At 29.5% G+C, this 23698-nt stretch overlaps 1 protein-coding gene across 1 annotated transcript; it reads right to left on the reverse strand.

Annotated features, from left to right (window-relative positions):
• Positions 1–1364: 1364 nt before the first annotated feature.
• LOC100169526 (arylsulfatase B-like) lies at positions 1365–23698 on the reverse strand. Its single transcript, XM_001945782.5, has 8 exons — positions 23054–23698; positions 12271–12430; positions 11192–11418; positions 9899–10163; positions 6439–6629; positions 5606–5741; positions 5045–5203; positions 1365–3906 (listed from the first exon to the last, which is right to left on the reverse strand). Exons 1-8 carry the CDS (start codon positions 23165–23167, stop codon positions 3455–3457), a joined length of 1704 nt encoding a protein of 567 aa, XP_001945817.2. The 5' UTR covers positions 23168–23698; the 3' UTR covers positions 1365–3454.

Here is a 23698-nt window from a genome sequence, read left to right on the forward strand (position 1 = left end):
ATAGACCATGAAAAAAACGCCTTAATTGTGTACATATAAATAAATACGGCGTGGGTAAGTGTTAAATTTGTGTAAACGAAAATAATTAATATCCAATATAATATTAGATATTATATTATGATAATCGTACATATAGTAAGTAAAGCTGTAGTTTCTAAATGTAAGTTAATTCAATTAAATTGTCCTCAGTTAAGTTAAAAGTTAACAAAAAAAAAATTAACTAGATAAATTTAAATTTGAGATAGAAAATAAACTTAACTGAGTTAAAAAAATTTTAGTTAAAATTTTTTTTTTCAAATTAAAATATTTTTAATTCATAAACCACCCTTGTATTTTGATTTACACAAATGATTATCAAGACGCTTAACAATGTGTAAAAAATTAGATTATTATAATGTATAATTAGAAAAAAATGACCAAAATCGAAAAAGTATCATCGAACCAGTATTGCAGTCTAGTTGGTTTCGGGTTACACGAAAAGAAAATTAACTTAACTGCACGACAATGATAATTAACTATAAAAAGTTAAGTTATAACAATAACAATTTTAACTGAATAAGTTTATAAGTTTTATACCTACTACTGAAGTTAAACGTTATTTTTTTTTAAACTTTTTAATTTAACTTTAACTTTTTAACAAGTTATTGCCCACCTTTAGTCATGACTCATGAATCATAACGTGAGGGGCGCACTATTTGGTACACTGTGTGATATTCCCAGAAATGCAATAATTTGTATAAATATACCGAAATTAATATAAATAAATTTTGTTAAATATCACTTACTCAAATAATAATAATAATCTTGTTAGAACAAATAAATAAATTATGTACGGTTTATAAACGATTTATGTGTAATATTATCTAATTCTAACAACCTCCTATTTAGGTAATCATTTTTAAAAAGTTAGAAACATTTTATAATTTCTAAAGCGAATTTGTTGGAAATTTTCAAGCATTAAACCCAACAATGAATGTGCCTATACTACCTATATTTCTGCGTTTAAATATTGTTCTATACTAGAATACAGTCGATTTATATGTAAGTAGTATAATTTGGAACCACTACCTATTTATTGTAGTACTTCGACTTATAGTTGTTACAGAAATTTAATTCCGGAAATGTCATAATAATATGCTGCTTTTATTTATGCGATGACACCTATAATTACAGATAATTTCATACAGATTCACGTTGTGTTATAACTATTTGTTACCAGTTACCACGGAAAAATGTATCATATTCAAGCATTTGTTGATCGTGAAAATATTTCTATTAATATTAATCACTCATCATTGACAGCAATCCAACAAATAAAATAAAAGATGGTTATTCAAAAAAAAAAAAAAATAATAAAACTAATATTTCGTCATCACAATAAACGTAATTCCTTTAATTTTGCATCATACTGACTAACATACAGGTTTAAATTACCATAATAAATATAGTGCCGTTATTATAAATTATAATATAAATATAAATAGTATAAATTTATCAAAAATTGCATAAATACATTAATAGTTATTACGTGTAACAATTTGTCAGTTCTTTAAAACAAAAAAAAAATGACACTACCGCTTAAAGTTATTATACTTAAATAAAACATTAAATTAAAAGTAAAATTATATAATATTAAAAGTGAATAATTATTCGAGTCAAGACCTTACAGTTTAGAATTTAAACTTTAGACCATAGGATTTATATTTTATTAGTTACCTAATTTTTCCGTAGGATTTTTTCTATCTGTTTGAACAATAACCTTATTTGATGATAATAAATAAAATAATGACATGGAAAACAGAGTGAAAAAACATCCCGGTAGAGGTATTTCCTTGTGAAATAATTTATTTGGAATAATATAAATAAGTATCAAGGCTTTCTAACGAATGAATAATTTATGAATGAGCATATAGTGGCCTGAACCTAATAGGCTAATGACCTATTGGTTGAAGCCTCTATTCTTAATTAAAAAATAAAATAATAATAATAATATTTAATTTGCATGATTGGGAATTTAAACTATAGTCTGCACTCTGCAATTATTACCTATAGTATAATATTATGTGTATATACATTATATCGTAATAGGGTTGCAGTCTTGAATCATCTATCTATCTGCCTACTAGTTATATTAGCGTGTATATAGGCACATGTGTATTTATCATCAAATATAAAATGTATATATATTAAATATATAATGAATATATCAAAAACAGCACCTACTAAATAAATAATTGAAAATTTCAATTCTTCTTAATGATATTTCATACAAAATTGAATGACAGAATAAATTGTTTAGGTAAGTTATGACGTATTTTGTTGTATCTTTTGTTTGATAGTACCTACCTACTTATTTATATTAAGTTAAACATCAATATAAACATTCAAAAGTATGATTAATACATATTTTATCCAACATGCAGTACAATAAATATAGGGACATGTAATATTAATAAATTATACAAAATAAAAATATACTTATTACAACTACATTAATTAGAACCTATAGCAATGTTTAACTATACGATTCTCATGAGGACACTACGCACTTATTATTTCACCGAAAACAGACACCTAAAATGTGAGGAGGTGGATAACAACTTTTTCTGTACAGCGCAGTAACAATAACCGTTTAGTTTGTTTCATATTTTGGTTGTTAATATAATTGTCTATCTGGTATTATTTGGAATTTTTGAAGATTATGTAATTATAGTGATAATAATAATCGATTTAAAAAAAAACAGTTTTTGCGTAGAAAGAAACGAATTATTTATCTCGTCTGAAAATGTGCAGAAATTATTAAGGGTTGTTTCTTACGATAGTTTTATGATGTCACTATAATGTGTGGGTAGTAGGTAATCGTACAACAATGACATAGTATCTATAAAAGTGGTACTGACGCAAAGTCACTTGCAAAGTTGTAAATATTACTTTGAGGATGTTAAATTATATTTTTCAACTAATTACTGAACACAGCAGATATACCTACTGTTTTCGACACCTAATTAATTAATTTACTATATCTAATCGACAGTAGCGTTACCCATAGTGTATGATGAATACTGACCACACTAAGGGCTGTGAATCGAATGCATTAAACACTGTTAAATAAGCATGCACTTAATACATTTGTGTTATAAAAATACACGCGAAAATACCTACACAATTTGGATTTAAAAAAAATTTAATATTTATCTTGTTTAAATATTATGCACTAGGTAATGATTACTGTAGGTACCAAATATAGTGTAAAACAAATTTTGATCAAACTCGAATAAAATATATGAACATATAGAAATGATTTTAGTTCGTTTTAGACTAGTAAGACTCGATGCTTATTTTTAATGTGAGTCGCATATTTTAGTGGATACTGGATATACACCGGAATCTGTCTTAAGGGAACCATTAATAGATATAGTGCATTCGATTCACAGCCACGTATACGTTGGGTCGGTCAGTACATCCAAGTGGACCACGTGTTGTTGAACCGGGCTGGGTTGGCGGCAGGGTCGAACGGCCGGTTGGTCTGCGGCACCAGCAGCCGCCTGTAGTACTTGAGCGCCTCGTACAGCTGCCCACTGACGGCCACGTACTTCTTGGCCACGTTGTTGGTCTCGCAAGGGTCGGCCACCAGGTCGAACAGGCACGCCTCGCCAGCCGGACACGGCGACTGGGTACGAGGCCCCGCCGCCGACGGGTTGCACCGGATTGTCGACTCGTACCGCATGGCCAACAGTTCGCGGACGCTGCTCATCGGTCCAAAGCCGGCGGTGGCGAACGGCAGCGAGTCCGAAAGTTTGGTGAGTGCGCGGCCGGCCGGGCTGTACAGAACCGCGGTTGCGTTATACGGGGTCCGCGGTCTGGTCGCCCCGAAGAACCCGTCCAGTGTCCCGTTCGCTGTCGAACCTGCCGGGGCACAAACGGTTAACTTTCGCTGTGTCAAAACTCAAGGTGAACAGAAAAAAAGTTTCAGGCATCAAATTGTTCTAGATGAAGAGTTTTATTGTAGGCAATGGTAACAGGGGTACCTAATCTAAGAGGATATCAAATGAGTTTGAAATTATGAAAAATTCGAGATATTAATCATTGTTCGACATAATAATAATCTACTGTAGTAATAATTTAGGTATTCAAATTAATAAAACACGCAAAAGCCTTGCAAAGGTACACTCGGATAAAAAACTATAAAATTACAACATTATATTTTAAAATTGACATAAAATTATGAATTTGAAGTTCAATTTATATGGTCATACAATATATACCCGGCTATTATACATGAACATCGACTATAACGAATTCACAAAAGAACTAGGTACACGAATACAATGAACCTCTCAGATGCTCATGATCCCCTAGACTTAGTATATAAATACTAACCTAATCTAACCTAACCTATCTCATTTCGGAACTGGGTAGAAATATTTCCCCAACCATCCCACTACAACCTTAATCCCTCTAGGAAGTGCATAACATCGTCCTCCCGTCTTTGATTTTACCCCACCTTATTTTACTATGATTCTATTAAATTTACATTGGATTCCTATTCCCCACCTCCTTGCACACCTATGTTATCTTTAACTGCTCCTAATTATCCTATAGACGCGACTACAATAGAAAGAGCCAATAAAATATTAGGAAATCGTCTTTAAATCCTGCCTCTAATAAAGTTTTTTAAGTATCTATTATAATATATAATATAATTCAATACTATTTCGCCATCAATAATATTATAATATGAAGTGGACCAAGCCTATTGTGTACCGTTGAAGGCGGTCACGTAATAATTCTATGAAATTATACCAAAAATTTATTATAACATTAAGACGCGAAATGGGCTCTACCACTATTTGAGAGAGATTCTTAAGGTAAAACATTTATTGTAAATCCAAAAGATAAAAACGTTTAGCCCTCTATTTATTATCATTGGCTTTTCGATCCATTAAGTAATATACTTCGTGGCATTTAATCATATATATTCGTATATTTTATCATTTTTAAATGACTGTAAATTTTTGTTAAAATAATTTTCGAAAAAACTCACCAACGATTAATTTCCAGTTGTCTTTGAGAATACCTGCATAACGCTGTTTTTCGTCTATATTGAGTAGAACAAAATTACGCTGAGATGGTAAATTTAATGTGAGAGATGTCCATTGGTCGACTCCATCCAGATTTTTCGGTAAAAATCCTGGGTTTCCACCTGAAACAAAGTTACCAATATTACCATGGAAAATAAACTATCTAATAATATGTCGTTTTTGAAGTACCTATATTGAATATATTATATTTTTATTCGTAAAGGTGTGCGTTTTATTTAAGTATGTATTTTTAAAACAAAACCAAAACGTTTTACAAATCGTGTTTTTGTTTTGGATTCTAAGTGAAAGGAATTACTTAACAGTTTTTAGTTAATATAAGTCAATAATTCTTTCTTGTCTGCAATCGTCAATCACCGTACAAATTAATAATTATGTAAAATAGTTTGTTTAATATATTGTCGGAAAAATGTTACAACCCGACATGGTTAAGTCGAATCTTTGTTTTATAAATCAAGTTGTCAAATCTTAAGTCGTTAATATTGTATGCGCTATATGATACGTACCTGCAGCTGAATATAACGTCGGCAACCAATCGGTAATGTGCATGAGCTGTTTGGAAACTCGAGGATTTTCCTGGAAATATGGAGCCCAGATAAATGAGGCGCTCTTAACGCCACCTTCCCACAACGTGTTCTTTATCTATAGCAAAAATGTCAAATCATAAAAAAATCAAAATCTTATGTTATTTGGTAGAAATTTGTTGAATATTTATGATATATTGTATTTTGAGTTTCTTGGAATGTTTGGACATTTTTTATTTTTAATAGAATTTTTATGATATATGGGCGTTTTAAATGTAAAGTCTAACATGAAAATTATATTTTGAGATTCTAACGATATCTAGGTACAAATTTTACCATTCAAATCAATTGACACAAATAAATTTGATCTTGTATTTGAAATTGCATACACGTATAAGTACAATTAATACAAAACAAGATCAGTACAGTAAATTAGGCAATCATATACATATATAATGTATATACCAACCTGGGTACTTAATATTTTTATGAAGACTGAACACAAATAAACCAATATCGGCATCATTAAATCAATACAATTAATTTATCAGCAAATTATTATAACAAATAATTAAAATAATGCATTAATTCTAATGTACCCACAAATCAAAATGCATGTAATATCTTAGAGGTTTTGTACCTCCTTCATATTTTTATCATAATTTATTATTATAGTTCTTCAGTGTATTATTTTAAATTTTAAGGCATTTTGTCGTAGAGTAGTTTTGTAGCTTTTGTAATGAATAAAATGCCCAGCCCCAGAAACAACATATTTTAATTTCATTTAAGGCACGGTTTGTAACCATGAAACTTACGCCTCTGTACGGGAAATTGGAACCCCAGTTGGCTGTTACACCGGCTTCGGGTCTGAAATTCCGACCGGAACCATCGAACGACGGCGAACCGTTATCTGACATGAACACGATTATAGTGTTCTGCAGCATTTTCTTTTCTGTTAGCGCCTCCACTACTCGACCCACAGACTCGTCTAGTTTCGATACCATTGCTACAAAGACACGTTATTAACAACTATTAGGTTTCTTAGTAGATAGAAATCAATTTTTAATTTAATTAAATTATTTTAATCCAAATAATATGTACATTATATTATTAGAATATACTTTATGATGAGCATATATACACTTTAAACGAGTGACCATATTATATTATACTCATATACCTATAATTATATTATTATAATTTATAATAACTGTTATAACGATCTGTATGCCTGTATATAATAATAATAATATTCCTACCTAGTTAAGATAACTTAAATAAAGTAGTTGGTTTAGCGTAAGATCTTCAAGAAAATGAAAATAAATAGGTACCTGTTTTTTTAATAAGTATGAAAAGTTATGCATTAAACTTAATTTAATTCAATACGAATTAGATAATTTTTCAATAATTTAGTTGATTTGATAACAACTAAAAGTAACTATCGTTAATAAGTAAAAATCAATTCGACGTTTAAAATTCATTATTATTAATTAGTTATTTTTCCAAACCTTGATTAAAAAAAAAAAAAGGGTGGGCAAGTGGGCTCTGCTGTACAGTACTATAGTAGGTTACAAGTAGGTCGCTGTAATGGATGGTGTTAAATTTGAATTCAATGATAGAATAGCATTTTATAGGTACCTACGATAAACGATTCTGAGCGAAGACGGTCAGTCAGCCAATGATATATTACTAAGTCTATTTGAAGATATTACTGTCAATATTGTAATTTTTTACCTATTTACGTGAAATCGTGTTTTAAATTTTTATTTTTTATCCTTAGGTATGAAATTTGAACATTTTATACATTTTTAACTTTAAAATCGTATTTAAATTTTTAATTTCATAAATATTATCAAAAATCAAACTTTAAATGTTTATAAAAAAATAATTGTGCCTATGTATTTTTAATATTTTTCAACTGCTATTGTAACAATATAATATCAGGAACATTTTATTACATTTTTACGCTTTTTGACTCAACAAATACTATTTAATTGACATTTAAAGAAAAAAAAATTAAAAAAAATTGAAAATTGAAAATGTCGGTAAACAGTCAAAACGAGTCAACCTTTTATCAAGTAAAGGAGTTGATAAAATGAACATATAGTATAAATTTCAACTATCTATGACTTTTCGTATTGGAATTAAAACAAAATAAAAAAATCGCTAAAATAGAGTGAATATTAATAATATATCCAATATTGTAAAAATTTGAATTTCGGACGGTCATAAAAATGTAATTTGACTTTCCAGTAGATATTTTTATTTTGTAGACGTTAGAAAAACTTATGAAAAATCTAGTATTAAGTTTTCAAATCTTAGATTCAAAAATACAATTTCTTATAAATATTTAACTCAAAATAATTTGCACATTTAGGGCTTTTTACGTATTTTGTCAAAATTCGAACTTTAAATACTTATAAAAATAATAAAGACTATATTGTATTCTTAATATTTTTCAACTACCATTGTAACAATATATTAGGAGTCTTGTATTAAATTTTCAAGCTTTTTGACACAAAGTATAAGATTTTATTGACATCTGTCGAAAAAAAAAATAAAAAAAATTGTAAATTGAAAATGTCCGCTCAAAACAAGTCAAAATATTTTAATTAATATATAATATAATTGCTTGGTGTTTAGAAATGCTATTATAAAAATTAAGTAAATATTTTATGTATCTATGGTCATTTGTTTTATAGTTAACCAAAAACCAAAATCGATTTTATCTAAAACTGCTTTTGCATAAAAATATCCGTATTGCCTTAATTTTATTTTTGTTTTTCCTGGTGCTTCTAAACTAGTGAGAATTTTAGGTTCTGAGTGGAATGTATTGATTTTACAATGATGTGTGTTATTTTTTTCTTTTTTTGTGTCTGTGTACACGATAAGTAATCGAAATAATGCTTCGATTATCAACTTCAGTATCTTGTTCGATTGGAAAGTGAATATCGTTGGTGCTTGGGGAGGTCAAAATTTAAAATTCCCAGTAATTTTCAAAAGCACCGTGAAAAACAAAAGAAAAATTAAGGAAAAACGGGAATTTTTACGCAAAATCGATTTTTCACAAAATTGAATTTGGTTTTTGGTGTAACTTTAAAACAAATGACCGAAATTTTCAATGGTTGTTTATATTTCCATTTTATATATACGATAACATTTTGAAAATAATTTGACTCTTTTTGATTTGTTTACGGACATTGTAAGTTTTCAATTTTTTTAGTTTTTTTTCTATAAATATCAATAAAGTTTTATCTGTTGGGCCAAAAAGTGTAAACAATTAATACAAGGCTCCTGATACATTGTTACAATAGCAGTTGAAAAATATTAAAAATACATAGGCACAATTTTTTTTTATAAGCTTTTTAAAATATCGAATTTTGACAAAATTTATCAAATTTAAAATTGAATAATTATTTTGTAGTTAAAAATTTATAAAATGTTCAACTTTTATATCTAAGAATTGAAAATTTAAAACAAGATTCCACGTAAATATTTAATTCTGTTACCAAAAATTCTAAGAAATACATAAGCACGGTTTATTTTTATTGTCATTTTAAGTTCAAATTTGGACGAAATTACATTAAAAAACCTGGAATAACTATTTTAGTTATTTTGTTGTGATTGTATAATATTATTTGTGGGTACTTGAAACTTCTAAAGTATACTATTATATATCTATGATAGTACCACGGTTTATTGTTGATGTATAACGCGTTACCTAATGGATATTGTGATATGATTAATTTGGAATTTATGAGCGGAATTTATACTATAGATAATTATACCTATAATAGGTATGTCTAATACCCAGACTGACAAACTGTCTCCACTCAGAATCGTTTTTCTTATACAGTGATATTATATCATTGAATTCAAATTTAATACTATCCATTATACAGTGACCCACTTGTAACCTACTGTACAGCAGAGCGACATCCACTTACCCACCTTTTTTATTCTTGATCCCCCCTTAATTAGCAATTACATTTATTTTCCTATCAGAAAATATACTGTTGAAGATAATCTAAGCTACGTTCCTCGTGTACACAAACAATAAAAAAAACAAAACACATATATTATTGTAAAATAAATACATTCATCGTTCCGCTCAGATTCTAAATATTTTTTGTGGCATTTAAATTTTCGAAAACAATAATAGCCTTATATTTTGTATAGGAATAATATTATACTATCCAAATATCACAATATTAAGTTGTTAGAAAAAAAAAATTAATTATTAATTATTAATTATTGATTGCGATCTGTGCATACCTGCGTAAATTCGGCGGTTCGGATCCAAAATGTGATTAAACTTGTTGACTTCAGACTGTGGTGCCTCCAAATACTTACCCCTGTTACCCGTGTGGACGGCCACGTGTGCTAGATACATGAACAGTGGCTGGTTGGCCGGCTGTTCCTTGATCAATCGCACTGCCTCGTCGGTGAACACGTCCGTGGCGTACTTGCCGACCACATCCCATGCGATGGTGTCGTTTCGTCGCATGTCAAACCCTTGGAATTCGCCGAAATTTTGGTACTGCATAATATGAAAATTTCCATTTAAGACGACAGTATGTTTTTTTATCTAGATCACGGGGGTGTGGAAGCCAAGGGTGTCTATCAGGAAAAACTCAAGCGCGTCGCGGAGAATCCTGCAGATCTAGACCAATAGGTTTTATTTTAAATAAGCATCTTGGAGACACATTGGACTTTTAAGCTCTATATATTATCAGAATGTGAAAAATAAACGTTTGCATTGTAAGCGTACCAGCTATATTATAATTTTTTTTTGAAAAATAATTTTTTGGCGTTATTTATTCAAATATCATAGTGACTTGCGTAAAGTTCTCCAAATTGCAGTTATAAAAAAACTTGAATAAATAGCTCCAACACCATTAACTTCATTATTTGATTAATTAATTATCAGCACACGCTAGTGTTTATTTGTTACAATAATATTGTACCACTACAGCGAATCTCACAGTTTAATAAAATAATTAATAAATAGGGCTGTAAATTGAATGTAATAAAATACCATAAATATGCATTTAAAATTCAAAAAAATTCTGTATAAAATGTACTATATAAAAATCACGAAAAATACGCAAAATCAGAATTTAAAAAGTTGGTAAAAGTTCTTTTTACAGTTGCTGTTAAGCGTATACCTTATATAGTCGTTATATGAGTACCTAAGTCACTGTATTTGTAAAATTTGAATTTAATGATAAATCATGGCATACCTACTAAAATATTGATGAATATTGATGGTCAATGATACCATTTGTAGAAAATCATAATATAAATATTTGGTGACTATTTTAAGAATCTAGGATATTTATTACAACAAAATAAGAAAAGGGTGGCCAAAAAATAAAAGACATAAAAAATTTCAAAAGATGTAAAATAAAAGTTTCAATACATTGAATTCCTCCGTATTTATTAAAATTTCGTGCTAAGAAAACCTTGTTTTAAATTACTAGCTAAAAATAACGGAGTTGCATTTACAAATGCACAGCCTTAATCCACGTCAAACAGGCGATAAGGAAACGAACGTATTCGACTTACGACATCTTGAAGTAGGTAGTCGTAGTAACTGACGTATCCGGTGTAATAGCCAAAGTGCGAGTCGAAACCTCGCCGTGTTGGTGTATAGGCTTGTTTGTAGAAACCCAAGTGCCATTTGCCAATTGCTCGAGTCGTATACCCCAATTCTCTGAGGTATTCCGGTAACAGTTTCTCGGACAGCGGCAAGCCGTTCGGTTCGGCACCATAAGTCGGAGGACCTTGCATACCTGTGCAGTATTTTTATCATTACCATTATCATATTTTATCAGTAGTTTTTACTTATTAGTTATTACAATTATTAAACTGAAAATAGGGAAAAATGTATATCAGCGTACGTCGTACATAGATATACGATTTTTACACCGCGGAGAGGGCCGAGGGGTTTTAATTTGATGTGCTTCTAAATCGTAAATAATTTTAAATTAATAATATTAGGTGTACATAAAATTAATTATTGATAACATTATAATTTATTACATTTAGTATGTTATTACATTATAATTATACACTTAATACGTATTACTCTGATTGTCTATTTACTTATAGGTTTTAATTGAAAATAAAATAAAATACTGATTGTTTATTTTATAAAAATAAAATCTCTCCCTGCTTTTTATTTGATAATTAATTGAGGACTTTCTTTTGGGCTTATTTATTTTGTACGATAAATCGACAACATAACTATGTATCTTTATTTTATATTATATTTGAATTTACATGTAATTTGCATATAAAATCCCAAACTACAATAATAAATAAGTATAGTTTTGAAATGAATTATTACTGCATTTTTTAGAAATTTGTTATTCTTTTGCTTTTCAACGTTACAAAACATATTCATGTTATTTATATACTATTATCATGATATTTTTTTTGATTCTGGGAGGTTTAAAATCCTATAGACTCCCACCTACTCCTGCATCTAAGCGACTGGCAATGTGTTATTTATAGAAACCGGTAAATATTTGGTTTTCCTTTATTTTCCATAAACAATCTTTTACATATTTTTGTGAAACCGGAGAGAACCCGATTTAAATGATTTCGTTACGATCGCAAGTCTTGACAATGAGATTACTTACCTAATTTAATGGGATACTTTCCAGTCATTAGAGCCACCCGAGACGGCGTGCAAACCGGTTGAGTGTATAGATTGTTCAGCACAATACCGTTGAATGCCAGTGCATCAATGTTAGGTGTCGGGATCTCGTCGGAACCGTGAAAACTCAAGTCGTTCCATCCCTGTAAATGTGAGAAAATGATTATTATTATTTTTCAATACATTTTGTAATCATTTATTTTACTGGGCAGGTGCAACAGTCTGGCAGAGATTCCAGAAAAACAATATTTTCGAAGTTTATAAAAATTATTTCATATCAATATGTATTTTTTGACGAATGACTAATTACACGTGATTTTCTTTAATTTTGAGTTATCGTGGCTTGGGTTAACATGACTCGACTATTACAAATTAGTAAGAATATTATTAAACCAATTTTTTTACAAATGATAATTCTTTCAAAAATTTGTCTCAATTAATTTTTCCATTGACATATAATTCAAGCAGGTATTTTTCATTAGTAGTTTTTAATTTTTTTTTTGGTGGTGCAGGCTACTGGCTGCAATTCCAATGTTGTAAAGTTCTGGTTTTGCTCTATCACTCAAAAATTACAGACATTTTGCAATAAATAATATTGCAAGATTTAAATAATGAAATATATTAAATACTAATACGCATTACGATACGCATAAGCCAATATACCTACAGTCATACAGAGATATTTTTTCCATTCTCCGGAAAATATATTATTCAATCAGAATTTCGACTAGATATGTTTTCCTCGATTCCAAATAACAATAGAGAATTAAAGATAAATCAGGGTGTTCTAAGTCACCGACAAATGCGACTGATATACGTGCGATTGTATAGAAATGCAACTTGTCGTATATAAATTAAAAAATAAAGAAGTTTTTACGAGGCAACACTATTTTTTTTTATTGCTACAAATACTTTTTGATTTTGATTTTATTTGATTATTATTTAATATAGGTACCTTGCCTGTTTTTAATAGACTCAATAGTCAACATACTCATAAAACGTACGTACAATATGACAGAGATATTGATATGGAAACTAGAAAGTACAAAAAATGATTGTTCTGTTGAATAAATGGGACAAAAAATTGTATACACATAATACATAATATAGACTGTATGTTTTTGACACGGAACTGGACGAAGTATCTCAAAAAAAAACAAAAACGGACAAATATTGACGTAGTGGTATAACAATTATTCATTTATATTATTAAACAGTTTATAGTTGTATCCAATTTAATATTATGCATCTATACTCCGCTCAGAATTTATTTTCCGAACCCAATATTATGGAATACGGATTACAATCGATGCTTTCGCCGGCCGAGTTGAGCGAAGCGATAACGTTGTCGTTTTCGTCGGCGCATGTTATCAAGGTCAATGTCATCATATTATTTACAGAGATAAAATTTTATAGTGTGTACAAAAATAACACACACACATAAGTATAATACCTAATATTGTCGAAACACGGTGTCGGCGTGCGGTCGACCTATTGCGCTTTCTATATCCGCAAGACTAAACGCCCGCGCCGCTGTCATGATTGTGTAAAGCAACGTGTTATATTATGATTGTATTATTATATAGGTGTGCAGCAGGTGGGGTTAGACGAGATGGAAAACGAGAGAGCTGTCGGACGTCATGTTCCATCTTTCGCGGTATCATAGTATAGGTCGTGTGATACGTATTCAGAGTTAGGTATTCGATATAAGTATCGTTACCTATAAATATGATTTTTCAGTTAGGCTCCGTTGACTTTAACTCGGGGTTGGGAAAAATAAAATCATAAGCCAGTCAAGGTGCTACTACGTAATACTATACATTTTTGTTGTTACCTCCAATAGTCAAGTGGCCACCCATGGGTAAATATTTTTTTTTTTTTTTTGTGGGGGAAGGCAGAGAGATTGAAAATGTAAACTCTTATAACAGCTATATACTATTTATTACAGTGGCGTGTTGAACTGATTTTTGGTGAGGAGAAAAAATGTATACAAGATACCCACAATCCACGCAACAAAAAATTAAAAATTTACAAAATATGTATTTATATTTGTAGAGATATTCATATTATAATCGTATGTTGTGTATACCTCCCAAATTAGTTATTTTATTACACTCATTAATTATCTTATATATCTTGATTTACTAATAGATATGTATGATACATTTTTTGAAAGTCAAAATTAATTATATTTTAAAGTGCAGTGGTGAATGTATTGATTTTACAATGATGACGTGTGTTTTTTAATTTTTTTGTGTTTGTGTAGGTAGACCATAAGTGAATTTAGTTGGTGCATTTGGGAGGTAAGAAATCACAGTAGTTTTCAAAAGCGCTGGGGGAAAAAAAAGTAGGTAAGTGGATGCTGCTCTATTGTACAGTAGGTTACAAGTGGATCACTGTATAATGGATGATATTTAATTTAAATTCAATGATATAATATCATTGTACACAAAAAAACGATTCTGAGCGGTGACGGTTTGTCAGTTTGGATATTTTATATTATATTTGTATTGCTATTACTTATTATTAATACGGTAGCCGGTAAGTTCAATCAAAATTATAAAATTACAACAAAATAACTAAAATCATTATTCTTGGTTATTTAATATGTAATTTCCTCCAAATTTGAACATAAAATAACTATAAAAGTATGAACTGTGTTTTTTATATTTTTGAGATTTTTTGGTTACAGAATAACCTCCTTACGTGGAATCTTGTTGCAAGTAACTATAAAACTATAACTATAAAAGTTGAACTTTTTATAAATTTTTAACTACAAAATTATTTTTAAATTTTAAATTTGATAAATGTTGTCAACAATTGAACTTTAAACACTTAAAAAAAAAAAATTGTGCCTACCTATGTATTTTTTAATATTTTTTGGCTACTATTGAAACAATATATCAGGAGCCTTGTATTAATTTTCATGCTTTTTGACCCAACAAATTTATTGACATTTATAGAAGAAAAACTAAAAAAATTTTAAATTTAAAATGTCTGCAAACAATTCAAAACATCAAATATTTTTAAAATGTTATCATGTGAAGAAAATGTTAATATAAACAACCAGTAAAAAATTGCATGTATCTACAGTCATTTGTTTTAGAGTTACACCAAAAACCAAAATCGATTTTGTCCAAAACCGATTTTGCGTAAAATGTCCATTTGCCCTTAATTTTTCATTTTTTCCCTGGGCTTTTGAAAACTATTAGGAATTTTTTACTTTTGACCACCTAAAGTGCCAGATAAAATACTAGATTCACTCTCCTATCAGAAAAGATACTGTTAAAGAAAATTTAAACATTTTTACTGTCTTAAAAGGTGATGACTGACAAAAAATAAAAAAAAACACACATCATTGTAAAATCAATACATTTATCGCTCTGATCAGAATGTAAGATACATAACAATCACTTCGTAAGAATAACATTATCATGTATAGTTATTTTTTTGTGTATTATTGTACCTATTACAATATTTTAATAATTCACGGACTGTAATTAAGAAGACCGTTTAACCTTTAAAATAATAATAAATTCGGTTGTTCCTTAAAAAAAAATTTATTCTGCAGACCTTATAAAACCAAGTACATTTTTAATGCATGTCTTATCATTTATATCACCTTAAAATCCGAGTTCTGCTCGTGTTTAGTGTACCTATGCGTTTGCCAGACCCCGCCATAATGCAGTGTTCGTTTTGGAATGTCTTCTCACGTGACAACGATTTATCACTATTCACTGCAAGCTGCATCGTCATACGCTTTTAAGTGAACGGCGGACATGACAGCTGCAGACTTGTTGACGGATGGAATTTTATTAAAAATCATTGAGAAAATGTCTCACTAAATACTATTACTTGTCCATCGAGTTTGATCAATAGGCCCATAAAAATGATTGGAAAAAAGTATTACAGTAGGAAATATGTACCTATATGCGGCTACTACCTATCTATATATAATATTATGATTTATGAATGTAGGCTGCTGTATAGTGTATCGGTAATTGGTATGTGTCGGAGTTTAGACCGTATAGGAGCATTATAATAATATAATATTATTACAGTTTAATGGAAACCGCTTCCGCATCAATAGGATATTGGTAGATACTGTTTTTTCCTGCAGACGAATCGCAGACTATTATTATTTAAACATAATAATAGGTATATAATATTTGCGGACACACAAATATAATATAGGTATATTCACCTACATAGTGTCTCACGATAAACTTACATTTTATTTTTTAAATGACAGGTAATGGAGTTTTCGAATTTTTGTGTCACACGATTAAAATTGGTCTCCACCACTATAATATATACACTGCAATTGATACGAAATCATATTAACTCATCTTGGACGCATTTCCCTTGTCGATTATACGTGATTCGTGTCACGATACGCAAAAACGTGGGCGAATTCATGAGCTGCTATGAACATGCAATATTAGTCGCTGAATTATTATTATATTTATATTATTTTGACGTTGCGAATAAGCGCCTAACACACCATTATTATAATTTTTACCTAAACTTTCGGTCATTTCATCAAATAACGAATTTGCGTTATGTTTATATGTTTAATATCACTATTCATATCATTTGAAGACGTTACTTATTATTATTATTTACTACTATAACATCAGTCAAAATCGTTTTTCGACATTATAATTTCAAATTATATAATGTTTCAAGCATTTGACTCTCCAGTCTCCAATACCTTTTGTTATTAAACAATTGGGATAGCATTTTCATAGGTATATAAAAAACTCACAGAAATTATATTTGAAAAAATTCCTAAAAATTGTTTGTTAATTTTAATTGGTTATAAATTCAGGACTTGCAAACTTCATTATAACTTTATATTTGAAAAAAAGATTGTAATTTGTAAATGTAATTATAAAGGAAAGCAATAATCAAAAATAATTAAATACCACAAAACAAAACATAACGCAAAACGTAATTTATAGAATATCAATAAACGAAAAATATCGCTAAACGTAATTTATAGAATTTCATTGAATGAAAAATAACGAAATAATTTAAAATCCATTTATTTAAAAGTTATATTGGTTTCGTAGAAATATCTATTGCATGCATACCGACATTAGAATTGATTATATTATATTCCGTATCCGGACCATTACTTTCCCGCATTAGTTATTATTAATACATTTAATAGGTTTTAACACTATTCTAAATAACGATAAACACAAAACTTGTATAACGTTTTAATTCAAAATAACGATAACCATAAAAATTGTGTAACGTTTTGATTTTAAATGACATAAAACGGAATTTTTTTTCAAATGCAAGCCCTGTATGTAATTTTTTAAACAAATTATATTTCTAAATAAGACGTAATAGGTAATATAAACATAACAATAGCCAATAATCAATAGTCTAACGAACTAAAAATTCCAAGAAGTTTAAAAAAAGCAAAATAAAAACAATATAAAAACGACATCACTACATTACTTGTTTTTTCAAACCACGTTTTCCGCGTAATAAATTTTGTTTTTATATCCCTCCCCCGAGAAAACACGAAGTGTAAAAAAAATCATAATTTTATTGTTTCTACGGAATGTATAAAATATTCACTTTCCTATACGAATAGTCGACCGCCGCGACGACCACAAGGACCGCAACATGTTATTTGTAAACGATATTATTATGATAATATGCAATGTCAATGCTCTCGTCGTGTACAGTCAATATGACAATATCGTATTATTACGATTACAGTAGTTGTTGTTGTTTATTAATGTCAAGATCGTTTACGGTTTTTACGTAACGTCTGAAAGCGGGTCGTCGTCCTGTTTCCCGCGGTAGGTCGTATCAGGGGCGAATTTATGGGGGGTGGCGTGGCGATTACCCCCTCACCCCTTTGGGATTTAAAAAAAATTGTTTTAATTACTTAATTTCACGATGTAGATAATACGGTGTAAATTCTGATTTCAGCAACACACTGAGCATAATAATACTATCTGACACTTCCAAAATAAAATATTCCAAAAAATCGCTTTGGAATTAAGTTACATTCGTTCCTAAGTTTTAATGCGTATAACGCTACACAGAATATGATTAAAAGAATCGTCCTTCTTAGCACTCCTGGCGACTAATTTCCGCATTAAATACCGTAAAATAAAGACTCAAACATTTATTAATCAAAGATAAAGACACCACACCGTATTATCTACATCGTAAAATTAACTAATTTAAAAACTAAAATTTTTTTTTTGAAGCAATTTAGAAAATATTTGTGTGTAGAAGATTGGTAGGTTGGCATGGTGAATCTTTATTAACCGTGATGAACATTATATATTTCAGTAGGTACGTATATCCTCTCTTAATATCCTTATTCCTTAATATAATATAATAGATATAGATATTTATACTATGCAAATATAAATATAATTATAAAGGGGTACCCCCTGTCTGTTCGAATACCTTTAAAATACATTACCTACTTTATGTAATAATATATTTACAATTTTCTTTTTCAGCCACTTTCCTACATTTAATATATTATAATTATACATCTACCAATATTACTAAAATAAAAAATATTTTTACTAAAACAAATAAACATTTAGAGTACTTTGTTATATTATAATATTATATACATATTATAATAAATTGTAACAGTCGAATTGAAATTGAAAATCTATAAAAAAAAAACACTACTAGGTATCGAGTATCCGGAATATAGTATCGACTATATTCTAGACAAATTTAAATGTTATCAGTAATGTATTTAGTAATTAGTGCTAATTACTAATTTTTGATACTATTATTACACGTCTTGTGTTCTGTGGGTGGATCTGATAGTCGATATCTACAATGAAAAACACGCAAATAATGAATTGTGGTGGTGGTTTAAATTTTATAAAAAAATAATCTCTTCAAACAACGTTCACTGTACTAGTAAATTAGATAATTAATGAAGGATTTAATAATTTAATAATTTAATATAATACTTTAATTAAAATACAAACTGTTGGAGGGGCTAAATTTAATATTCGAAAGGCTAAGTTCCTATGCTTCAAACATAAGATTAACGATACAATTAAGATGGTATCCTTATCGGGCTCTTAAATATTGACTGTTTATTACTAAATGAATTATAATATGAGTAATGTGCATAGAGTGCATTATTGACGGAGTCTGCTCTCTTCGGTGCTGTAAGTAATAGGTATTTATTTTGTCATCACCCGCGAGTGCAGCGACGTGCATTTCCAATGATAACAGCATTTAATTGATTTAAATCGACAATCCTTGGATATATACTTCAGCGGTTTAGATTAACAATTGTCTCCGCGAACGAGGTGTAGATAGTTCGAATTGTGCGATTTTGACACGACCGATACGTGGTAAAGGTATATACAAATGTATAACCTAAACGCTCTACGAGCTCGTCACCTTCGACCAATACTCGCGTTGATTGGCAATTGCGACACGCGAATATACCGACACTCGGTTTAGGTAATTGGCCAAGTACCTATACTCTATAGGTAATCGGCGCGACCAGGTTGTGTATTATATTTTAATAAACCACAGTAATGTACCTATATTATAATATGGGTACCTCTATCGTTTGAAAAGCCGAAATCGCTTGATGTAATACCCAGTAGTAATGATAGTATTCGCTAAATTGCACTGTTATCGCAGAAATGCAGAAATTGAGCGTCACTCATTCGCGCGCCCCTATATTATTATAATATTATATATATAATGTAATGACCTGCGCTGTGGTCGTTTTTCGTTGGAACCAATCAATGATTTTCATTTTTCACTGTTTGTTTAACGCACGTATCTGCTGCAGGTTCTCGCATTCTATAGTCGGAAGGTCACTACCCTTAGCCTTAGGATAAAAGCTGCACATCCGGTTGCATTTAAGGGTTGTAAATCCCCACGAGCCGAGTTTATGTAAATTACATATCGAACTCAGCAATATTATTAACATATCAAACAGTGGTAGGTACAATTAAAATATTATTTTCTTTATCTAAATAAAATAATTAACCATCCTCAAATTCCGTAAATAGCTTAACTCGCTACGATAATTTTTCATAACTTAAAATTTAAGTTATTATTTAAGTCTTAAATAATAATATGGTTAAAGTTTTTCAAAGTTCAAAGTTTTATTCAAACTTAAATCAATCGGAAAGTACATATTTTTTTCAATTCAATAATCAAATTTGCTATTATTGTTGTCAGTCGACTATAAACTACGTTTATACTATAATAGACAGTGTTAAGTAACGTGTATCTTTCAGAGTTTTCATTTAGTTATTACAAGTCACAATACTATTAGTAAGTCTCAACTTATATTAGGTACTTATGTATTTAATATATTAATTAACAATAAACGTAAATTTGGTAGTTTCCACTGACTATAATTAATGTGTAAGTACTGGCTCCGCAAAAATTAGTATTAGAAATTATTACCTACTCATTGTGTGCATTAAATGTTTTTCTTATTGTTGAAGTTAAAAGTTAATTATATACGTGCATCGTGCTGTGTTATTTCTTAAATACCTGTCTACAATATTAAATCATTTAATCATTCAGGTGGCCATATTATAACATCTTGAAAATTGTGACTTAGGTTTTTTTTTTATTACTGTTGGGAAAATACGTGAATACATTGTGAGTGATAATCGTGTTTATAATTATATACGTATACCTAATGATTTTTTTTAGGTTATTTCCGGCTATAGATAAATTGTGCGTCTTAACAATTTTTATATTATATAGATGCAAAAAGTAGAATAATTAGACAGGTATTATAATTGATATCATTTTATAACGTTCACTATGTAGCCGATGTGTTTCCCGGCTTCATGAAATATGAACAAATATAAAGACGGTGATATATTAATATATTATAATAGACGCATTTCGATTTTAATGTACCTCAGTTCATGGGCAAATCAGCATCGGTTGTGAACTAATTCGGCTGGGATAAGAAATTCAGATTGGATATATATATACCTATATATATATATATATAATATATCATAAAGCACTTGTTATATTTTCGAACGCAGTTCAAACAACTCTCTAGGAACAATTTAAGAAATGTTCGTCAAAATCAGTCGAGTAGATTTTGAGTTTATAAGCTACAAACATAAATTCATATTATGTATATATATATATATATAATATAGATTATATATAATTATTATTATACAAAAGTTTTTTTTATTTCTATAACCAACCTAAATAATATACAAAAAGACAGTGTCAAGTGTGCCATGGCTTAGTATAAGTTAGAATTAATGTGCTGTGATGTCAAAAATAACCGATTTTCCAATATCCAATTCGTGAGCCAAAAACGAAATTAATTTATGAGCCATCTTATTTATGAAACCTTTAGGGGTTGCCAAACTAAGCTGTAAACACTTCTCGAGCCTCAGAGAAAAGCGTGCAAAATTCGGTGGCAATTGGTTTAGGAAATTCCAAGTCTTTAAGCCCCATCCAAACGTAGGTACATTTATTTATATAAATATTATTTATAGTATAAACACATTTAATAGACAGACATTATAGTTGTATACCTATACATTTAAATTTTCTTTTATAATTTTTAAGGATATGTATTATACATCGTTTTTTATTTACATAATTATGTATTCTAATAGAATATTTTATAGTAATAATTGGGTAGTATCTACGGTGTATTTTCTCAGTTTATGTTTGCACATTTTATTGGTTATATATTAATGTAACTGTATATACCAGATACCTACTTTTATATTTTATTCTATGATACACATATTTACTTGTCAACTGTGTAGTAATGGTCTATTAAGAGTTTTGAGTGTTTTGACTGAAGTTGCATAATAATTCTTGAATATTTTACACATTATATAATGCAACATACAACATGTACTATATAAGCGTGTGAGTATTCGGTAAAATTATGGTAATTTGTATGCTGGTTAGATATATACAATATATTATACATGTTAGTTTTTTTTTTATATTGCCAACACTTGGCTGTCAGATATATGTATAAACATTGAAAATTGAAAAACCTATATTTAAATAAGCAACGTAAACAGACGGAATAAGAAATGCAAATTGTCACGCAATAAAGTGTGCACGGCGATCATCAATCATAATAATATAATAACAATAAAGTAGTGCGTTCATCGTTTTGTCAAGAATTTGGAAAGGTTAGGTAAACATTAAATTATAACAATTTACATTAGTTACACACGTTTATCATATTATATTATTGTCTCACGGTGACCAAATCCCCTAAGGTGCGAACAACTGGTTGTAGTACAATTTTAATAAATTATCTAATCGTTTTACCATGATTAATTACCATAATTTTATAATTGACGACATTATTATCGTTAAATTTAAAGTAAGCTATTAAATGAGTTATCCATATTCAAAATCGAAATCCATAAATTATTTGCAGAACTGCAGCCATATCCATATATCTATTTACTATATATTATATAGTATATAATATAGGAATTTCAAATATGAAAGAAATAATTAATAATCAATATAAATATGAAAGAAATTATAGATAGGTAATTTAGATGAAAAAATAAAGTTTTAAATTATAAAATTAAATTTTTGAACTAAACAGCTAAATAAAAAGATTAACGATGGTTTTTGTACTAAAAAAAGTAAGCGCGGACGCATTTGAAATAATTTCGGGCCATAATATACATAATTATAATAATAAAAAAATATCTTAGTCGTTTTGTGGGTGAATGAGTTTTAAACGTAACGTTGTGCCTTACCAAATCGTCAGCCAAAATGAAAACGATGTTTGGCTTGGAAGACTGAGTTCGGGCTAGTTGCAGGATGGTAGCAAACGCGAGCAGGGCCCACAGTGATGACCGTGTGACTTCCATGAGTCCGCAGCGTGTGGGCGGCGACGTCGGAGGTGCGAGTGACTGCGAAGAAGTTTGCGCGAGTGTATTGAACGCGATTATGGTGACCTAGCTGAGGTTTTCCGACCGGTGGCGGAGGAAAAAAATTTATATTATATTGATGTAACAGCTACGGAAAACTAAAAAGGAAAACAACAGGTTTTCCCTCTTCTTTTTTCCCCTATATTTATGTACTAATTCGCGTCCGAACGGGAAAGACAAATCGCTACTGTTACCGTCAGAAAAGTGTGCCACCGACGAATATTTTATTATTGTAATATTATACCTAGTATATTATATATTCGGTACGATTTGCACGGTGTAACGCGACTCGCGGGTATCTCGATTATAATATAATATTATTATTATTAATTTTGCGCTTATAAATGGACATACCTAACACACCTACACACACGATATATTATTATTATTTCGAATATACCCGGACGACGCGCGAAATTTAAACGGATACGACCGTAGTGCTCGTGCCGACTGGACTACGGACGCTAACGA

This window comes from Acyrthosiphon pisum, chromosome X (assembly GCF_005508785.2).
Source record: "Acyrthosiphon pisum isolate AL4f chromosome X, pea_aphid_22Mar2018_4r6ur, whole genome shotgun sequence".
NCBI classification, from domain to species: Eukaryota; Metazoa; Arthropoda; class Insecta; order Hemiptera; family Aphididae; genus Acyrthosiphon; species Acyrthosiphon pisum.